General features: G+C 38.7%; 1 protein-coding gene across 8 annotated transcripts in view; it reads left to right on the forward strand.

Moving 5' to 3' along the window:
- CPEB2 (cytoplasmic polyadenylation element binding protein 2) overlaps positions 1-8,914 on the forward strand; it is a 68,903-nt gene that overhangs the window by 56,853 nt on the left and 3,136 nt on the right. For all 8 annotated transcript variants that reach the window (XM_055589119.1, XM_055589120.1, XM_055589121.1 and 5 more), the window contains 4 exons: positions 3,638-3,756; positions 4,023-4,137; positions 6,036-6,217; positions 8,065-8,914. The exon at positions 8,065-8,914 is cut by the window's right edge and continues 3,136 nt beyond it. In XM_055589119.1, the coding sequence (XP_055445094.1) occupies positions 3,638-3,756; positions 4,023-4,137; positions 6,036-6,217; positions 8,065-8,292 (644 nt within the window). In that variant the 3' untranslated portion in view covers positions 8,293-8,914. The remainder of the gene's footprint in view (positions 1-3,637; positions 3,757-4,022; positions 4,138-6,035; positions 6,218-8,064) is intronic.

Consider the following 8,914-nt stretch of genomic DNA (forward strand, 5'->3'; position numbering starts at 1 on the left):
GTTCCAGAGATGACAGGAGAGTAATATATACTCTGTTGGTGAATTTAGATAGAGAAGAAAACGAATGGTCAGGAAAACTCAGTTACATAAAGAGATAAGATGTGCAGAGTTACGTATTGCTAGGATACTGCGGTGACTGATCCAGAGAAGAGACATCACAAATGGAGCTAACATTTGTGTGAGCAAAGTGATGCCATCATCAGTGGGCAGAGGAAGAATCACCTGCCTGGAGTGAGCAGGGGGAGAGAATTTAGCCTGAATCCAGCCAGTCGTGGCAGATCCTCATAGGTGAATAAAAGAAAGGGGTAGATTGAAAGACTTTACTTTGAATATCATTCAAATGTAATTTTAGAAATAAAAAAGTACACCATTATTCTCATGGTTGAGTGGATTTTTCAAGCCTGGGGAAAAGACTCCAGTAGATCTATTGAATAAGCTGATTTCGACTCTGGGAAAGGAAACATGTCAGAGTTATTGGCATCCAAAAACCAGCTCAGGGTTTCTGGTGATAAATTGTTCAGGCCATCTACACCTTTATCATTGAGAATTATAGAACTCCTATGAATGGTGTCGTTTTTTAGAGAATGGAATAATGCAGTGATTTATATATATGTGATTTATATTTATATATACACACACATACCTTAAACTCCAGGAGTTGGTGATGGACAGGGAGGCCTCGCATGCTGCAGTCTATGGGGTTGCAAAGAATCGGACACAACTGAGTGACTGAACTGAACTGAACCTTTAAATCTTATGGAATCCTTCGAGCCTGGATCTCAGGCAGCTTTTAGAATCTACTTCTACCTATGGACCTCTCTCCATGTACTCTAAATTTTCACATGATTTTGGACTTTGCTGGATCTGGAGGTCTTGCATCCTTGGTTTAGAGAGAAAGCTAGCTTCATGTTGATGTAGATGTTCATTTCTTAGCTTGGTTTTAATCTGTTGTTCAGTGTTATGATCTTGTCTTTTATAGTTTATTTTACCAAATGTTCAATAAAAATGCCTGTTAGTTCCAGACGTTTCTGCCTAAATTACCATCATCCTTTGTCTGGACCATGTCAGACATATGACTTAGTCTGTCCACATCTCTGGATATCCCGTGTTTCTCCCACAACACAGCTAGAGTTATATCTATTAATGTCAGAACCTATTAATTTCGAATTTTTCCAGTAATCTGTCAGACTGTGTCTTTACTCATCTTTGTATCCTCAGTAATTCATGGATTGAAAGTTGCCTAATAAGTGATATAAACAACTAGAAGTACTATAGGATGGTTTATCCTTTGGCCTGAAGTAGGTAGAGGAAAGCTTCACTGTGAAAATTTGAACTAAATCTAAAGGAGATTGTGCAATTTAGATAAATTAAAAAAGCTGTTCAGAAGAGTTACAGGCAGGGATTGAAGTACAAGTTTAGAAAGGTACTGAAATTAGTTTCTATCAAGACAGGTACACATTTTCTGCATGGACTTCTTGTTCAGATAAGGGGTAGATTTAAGCCTAGTGAGATAGGTTGATTTCTGATTTCATGAAACAGAAGAGCTGCTGTCATTGTTACTATTGCATTGTTATTGTTATTGTAATTTTGTGGTAGTTATTTTCTCAAACTGAAAACAAGAAAAACAACAAAAAATCAGCGGTGGCAAATCATAGTATTTTGGTATAGTTATAGTTGATTGTACCCATTGCCAAAGACCAGTGTTCCTAAACCTTGCACGTTCATGCATTTTTGTCATTGCTGGAATTCATCATTCCGTGGTTTGGAAAACACTGGTGTAGAAACATCCAGTTGATGAAGTTGCCTTGTAATGGAGGGATTGACTTGAGCCCTTGCATGCTGAACCGCACTTATACACGCCTGTCCTTTGCAGTGAATAAGGTTCACCTTGAGTAGACATTGTTGTTTGCCAGGTCATTTGGGACTGTTTGCAACTCCATGGATTGAATGTAAACATTAGCGTGCACTGATAAATTCTAAAGAACATGTTAGGTGGTATTTTTGGTGAGACTATTTTAATATTTAGTGGCTTGCCTTAGCTAGATTAAAATTTATCTGCCATATTGCTTAATTTTTGTGATACAAATATTTATTTCCTAATAATCACAAAAGTAATTTAGCAATTTAAAATATTAATATAAAAACTAGCATCATAAAACATAACATTAAAAATTTAATTTAAAATGCTCTTTTAGTAAATTGATCTTATACCCCTTCATTATTACAAAACAGTTATAGCTCTCAGAACCGTAGCTTGTATCAAAATTAATGCCTCCACATATAGAAAGCCAGTCTTTATTTTCTCATTTTTTCAAGCTGTTTCCAACAATTATAAAAGTCTAAGATATGTTTCTGATCTTGCATAATCATACATATGGAAGTTTCTATTTGTGTAGAAATAGAAATGGTTTGATTGCTTATTTGTGCAATCAAATATAGTAATTTTATTAAAATGAAGTACTTCTTTTGTGTGTCATATCAGATCTTTGTGGCACTGAAAGCAATTATTGGCAATAAGCTGTGTTTTTTTTAACTTCTAGTAAAACATGAACTCACTCTTCCCATTGTTTAATGGAACAGACATGGATGGCCTGTTTGATGGCATTTTCATAGTGGGACTAGATTTCATTGCTTTAAATTTGTTTGCATAGAAATCTTGTCAAGGGAAAGGGGTGTTTTTAGGTCACTTATAGTTATCTGCTGCTGGGAATAATCACATAATAGTAAACTTGTAAATTTTGATGCATTCTTTTTATAATGAAGTGTGTTCTGCCTGATGGATACATAATATCTGATTAAAGATTGACAACTGGTTGTCACAAGGAAAGGAGGAAGGGCATATTTCCAAAAAAAGCATAGGAATCTAAGCAAGAACTTGACTCCAAAGTACAAACCCAGTCTCCATACTGTTTGGAAAAAGTGTTCTGCTGCTCAGCCATTTTGAGACTTGATTTAAAAGTCTGACCCATCCTGAAGGAATCTGTTTCATTCCAACCTCCCTAAGAGAGTTTTCTTAGTATCATTTAGAAGTGGTCAGGTTGACTGAGAAATTTTCCCCTACTTACAGGAATTCCAGGGTCTTTCCACATGTGCTCCTTCCACCTGCCCAAGAGTATGCTCTAGAACTTGTCTTTCCCTGAGGGCACCTGAAGAAAATTGTAGCTTCTGCTGGGCTCAACTGGTTAATCCAGCCAAATTCTTTAAGGAGACAGTATCAACCTTAGAGCAGATCTAGGTTTGAAATTAATCAACCAACTACTTGCTTATGTGACTGGCTTTGGGCAAGTAATTCAACCACTTGACACCTCAGGGTTTGTTTTGTTTTTCTTTTTCTTTTTTTCTGTAAATTGGGAATAATGTTTCATAGACTTACTCTGAGAATCAAATATTTATGTGAAGCTCTTAGTACAATATCAGATACTAAATGCTCTATATAAAGTAGTTAATTTACCAGGTGTTTGTGTTTGTGTTTATTCTACAGGATGTTGTGTTCTCCAATAGAAACGTAATGATTGTAGTCCTATTTGATAGTTCATTTTTTATCTACTTCAGAGGTGTGTGTTTTCTAAACAGTACTGAAGTTTGGGATGAAATCACTGACCTTGACTTAACTGCCTCATTTTCATGGCTGTTACAGGCTATGCATTCCTTCTCTTTCAAGAAGAGAGCTCAGTTCAGGCACTGATTGATGCTTGTATTGAAGAGGATGGAAAACTCTATCTGTGTGTTTCCAGCCCAACCATTAAGGACAAACCTGTAAGTAAATGCTACTCAAACTTGAAGCTACAAATGAAAGTTTTCCAAAAACTGTTTTGAAATGATTATTAGTGAAAAAACTACTGCATTAAGGGTTCGGTTTTTAAAACTTCATATAACTTACAGTATCTAGATTAAAATATTAACAATTTGTTTCCCAAACCATCTGTCCAAAATTCTGAATTATGAAAGCACCACAATTGGCAGAAAGCTCATCAGCTATTAAAGCAGCGAGACCTAAGGCCGTAGTATCGTCTTCTTCACAGGTTCAGATCCGTCCTTGGAATTTGAGTGATAGTGATTTTGTGATGGATGGTTCTCAGCCTTTGGATCCTCGAAAAACAATTTTTGTTGGAGGTGTTCCTAGGCCATTACGGGCTGGTAAGTAGAATGTTAACAAAGTTTGTTTCTTTACAAAAATCATTTAACATGAATTGATTCAGTAAACATTGGGCACCTATTGTGTATATATCACCACTGGATCAGCTAAGGGCAGATTGTCCTCCAACAGCTGCTTGCTGGAGAATCGAGACAAATTCTAAAAACTGCTCTTGAGACCATTAAGGAACTGGAGAATAGGACAACCATCTATCACTATGTATAGCTAACTCCAGACAGACTCTATAAGAAGAATCCACTCAGGCACTTAAGTCTGCTTAAGTGTAACTGTCTAAGATGTGAGAATTTGGGGTCTGTTTATTTGATGCAGGTTGATTCTGATATCTGAAAGACACTTTAGATAGCTGAATGACAGACTTATGTTCATCAGTCATCAGAATCCAGAGATCTACCAGAAGATGTCATATGGTACATAATTATAGACATAAATGCCCACAGTACAAGTAGGTTTTATGATACTGTGCACCCTTGTGAAGTGTGTTAGCTCCTTGCATCACTGAGAACACCCTCTTCCAGTATGGGAGTTGCATGTTAAAGGACTGTTCACACGTGTAAATACTTAACAGGTATACCTACTACAAAGAAGCACTACAGGAAACAGAAGGGCATAAAGCAAGGAAATGTGATGTAGCCTAATATTTTCAAAATACTTGTATTTGAGCTGACATATAAAGATTTAACAGAAGGAGTTTGTGTGGAGTGTGTTTCAGATAAAGGGGTCAAGCATATTCAAAGACATTCGGTGGAGGGAGGCCGAGTGCATCAGAGGGACTGAGGGGAGTCCATAGTCACCACCTAAGGTATATGGAATGAGGGAAGAGACACAGAAGACACTGAAAAAGTAAATAGCAGTCAGATCATAAAAGTCTAACAGCTAATTTGATATTTATCCTCAGAGCAGTGGGAAACCAATGAAGGGTTTTTAAGTAAAAGAGAGAGACATCATATTTGCATTTTTGAAAGACCAGTTTAGCTGATGACTTGTGGAGGGGAGAGTTGAGTTGAGAGTAGATATAGGTGGACCAATTCTGAAGCCTGTTATTACAGTCCAGGAGACAGTTAGCAGTGGCTTGGATCAGTGGTGGTGGTGGTAGAAGAGCCAAGTGAACAAGTGTTACAGGTATTTATGAAGTAAACGCAAAGGCTCAATCTCAATTTTCAGTCTTAAGCTACTAGGTAGACAGTGGTACCATTACCGAGAAGATCAAGAACACTGGAGTAGGTTGGAAGAAGATTGTGGTTTTGACAACTAGTTTGTGCCTCCATTCCGAGTTCCCAAGCAGAAATTTCAGTTAAGCCATTGCCATCTGCAATATCTTCAAGAGAATCACCCTTGGTGCTGTTTTGAAAATAAACTTGGGGGTGAGAAGAGCACGGATGAGAAATGAAGTGATAAAGCTATTGCCATGATCTGATGAAAAATAACGGTACCTTGAAACAGGATGTTAGTCATGGAGGCAGAGCAGTTGGATTCTAGATATGTCTGGAAATCAAGTTCATGGGATTGCATGCACTGTGGGAGACAGAAAAAATAGCAAGGATGAAGCCAAGCCTCTTGAGTTGGCAACTTCATCTTTTCCATCACTTACTGAGTCAGTGAAAACACACTGGAGCACGCTTAGACAGGTAGCGAAAGGTCGGGAGCACCGTGTAGGACACAGTGCCTGCTACAGGGCCTGTTAGATATCATATGACTGGTCCAGTGGGCAGCTGAGCGGTCCACTTCTGTGGTGAGAACAGATGGTCCCTAGTGTACAAGACAGAGGACTGGATCTAGAAGAGAGCATTATTCTATTGACTTTCACTTAAAAAAAAATACTTTAAGACTGTTGATTCACTGTGTTCTCTCCCATTTGATGTGCACTTCTTTTCTTTTCCAGTGGAGCTTGCTATGATCATGGACCGGCTGTATGGTGGCGTGTGTTATGCAGGGATTGATACAGACCCAGAGCTGAAATATCCAAAAGGTGCTGGTCGAGTTGCTTTCTCCAATCAGCAGAGCTACATTGCTGCCATCAGTGCCCGGTTCGTTCAGCTTCAGCACGGTGATATTGATAAACGCGTAAGTTGCATATTGGAAAATCATTCAAGTCCTGTAATAAGCTGCTGATCCAAAGCTTACTGGGCTTCCCTGGTGGCTTAGATGGTAAAGAATTTGCCTGCAATGCAGGAGACCTGTGTTCGATCCCTGGGTCAGGAAGATCCCCTGGAGAAGGGAATGGCAACCCACTCCAGTATTCTTACCTGGAGAATTCCATGAACAGAAGAGCCTGGTGGGCCACAGTCCATGGGGTCACAAAGAGCTGGATGTGACTGAACAACTAACTTTCACTTTTTTTTTCAGGTGTATCCTAACCCTAACCATGAAATATTAGGTTGGCCAAAAAGTTCCTTTGGGTTTTTCATAAGATCATACTGAAAATGCACTTTTTGTCCAATACAAATATAAACAAAAATGTTATTTCATTACTTTCCTATCAAATGTTTTACAGTTCTTTTTATCAGTCAGCTAAGTTGTTTCCAGTTTGTTGTTATTGTATTATTTGTTCAAAATAATGCTGAAGAAAATACCCTTATATGTTTATTTTCTACACACATGCAAGTATTTCAGTAGAATACACTCAAAATAGAAATCATCAGGTCATTATTTTTTTACCTTGGGCAAACCAAGCCATTTAAACACTCAGTTTTCTCTCCTCTCAGGAAGTGCAGAGATCTTAGACTGCCTGGCACTATTCAGGCAGACAGAAGCAGTAACCTGTCATTCATAAAGTTCTCACAAGCCAGAAAGTAAGGCCGTTGCAGCTAATAGTGGCCAGTGCTAATTTACAGAGTATTTTACCAGGTACCAAGCACTGTTTTACATGCTTTTACTTGCGTCATCTAATCCTCACAAGTCTAGGAAGCAGGGTCTAGTGCCTTTCTCATCTCACGGGTACGAAAACTGAGGTCAAGAGCTGACTTAAGTCTGAGACCTTCTCCTGAGTCACACTGTCACAGTGGGACTTTGACTTCTGCCTTACTAGTTCTCAGAAGTCTAGACATGCCTTTCATAGGATCATCCACAGCTCTGGTTTGGTGGTACCAGTTATTTATGAGCAGGGCATACCTCTCACCTGCAGTAGAGCAGCATTGCCAGGACCAGGGGCTGTTACGGTTGTGCCATCTCACCGGTGGGGCTGGGAAGAGAGAACAAAGGTGTAAGTGCATTTGTCTTCCATGCCCTGCTCATTTTAACTCACGGTTACCCCCACCTCTGAAAAGATCAACACACAGGTGTTTTAAAGATGTCAACTTCAAGAAAGGTGAGGGTGGAATGTTTTGTGAATCAATTAGGATTTTATAGTTTTTATAAATTATTTTTTGTCTTTGGGGAATATAGTGATGTAAATAGTATTCAGTTAATAGTTCTCAGAAGAAACATATCAAAATACAATAAAATTACCAAACTAAGTGCTCATTGAGTCACATGGTCAATTATGAACCTAAGACCTATAAAAAGATTACTGCAAGAACAAAATGATGTACTTTGAACCTACAAGGTGGTGAAACTGGGCTTCCCTCATAGCTCAATTGGTAAAAACTCTTCCTGCAATGCAGGAGACCTAGGTTTGATTCCTGGGTCAGGAAGATCCTCTGGAGAAGGAAATGGCAACCCACTCCAGTATTCTTGTCTGGAGAATCCCATGGACAAAGGAGCCTGGCAGGCTACAGTCCATGGGATTGCAAGAGTCTGTCACGACTTAGTGATTAAACCACCATGGCAAAACTATCACCCTAAGAATCTGCCTCTTCCTTTCAGCATTGAGTGCTGCTCCATTTCTCTAGAACACTGCATGAACCTCTTAAATCAGTGCTAAAGTGGGGTCTGAAGCAGACTTGACAGGACTTGTCTTCCTCTTTTTCTAGGTGGAGGTGAAGCCATATGTGCTGGATGACCAGATGTGTGATGAGTGCCAGGGCGCACGCTGTGGTGGGAAATTTGCTCCCTTTTTTTGTGCCAATGTCACTTGCCTGCAGTATTACTGTGAGTTTTGTTGGGCAAATATCCACTCCCGTGCAGGACGTGAGTTCCATAAGCCATTGGTAAAGGAAGGTGCTGATCGCCCACGTCAGATCCACTTCCGCTGGAACTAAGAACAGCTGACCGGCCTCTGTTCAACAAGGAAAGAAAGGGTGCATGTGGCTTACTGTGTCTGAAGATACTGACATGCAGAAGAAATAAGTGCATTCTTCTGCTTTCACCCCAGCTATCAATACATGCATCTTTATCAGCAGCCAAAACACTACAAGCCTCTTGTTTTTCACCAAAACCCTACATCTCAGGCTTACTAATTTTTGTGATATTTTCATGTTAAAATAAAATGTTCTTTTGTATTTTCTCCAAGTTATTTTTATATGTAAAGTTAAAATTAGATATGAGAATGTTTTGCGTAGGGGCAAACAGTCTGCTGCTATATAGTGGGTGAAGCGTGCACTTATTTCTAAACGTGGGTTTTTAACTTTAAGATCTGCCCCAATAATTTACCAAAGGTAGCAAAATAATAGTGAAGATGGAATATGTCTGCTACAAAGGCTTATTTTTATTGTTGCTATTTTCAGTGTATACATAAACTAAAAAATTAGGGTTGTTTTTTTGCTCTCCATTTTGACTTGCAAGAAATAATACCTCAAGATAATCTGATTTATTAGCTATTTTTAAACATTTTTAATCACAAGCTGTATTAGCTTTGCTGCTATATAGGTGTTATGTGTAAAT

Source organism: Bubalus kerabau, chromosome 7 (genome assembly GCF_029407905.1).
Source record: "Bubalus kerabau isolate K-KA32 ecotype Philippines breed swamp buffalo chromosome 7, PCC_UOA_SB_1v2, whole genome shotgun sequence".
NCBI lineage: Eukaryota > Metazoa > Chordata > Mammalia > Artiodactyla > Bovidae > Bubalus > Bubalus kerabau.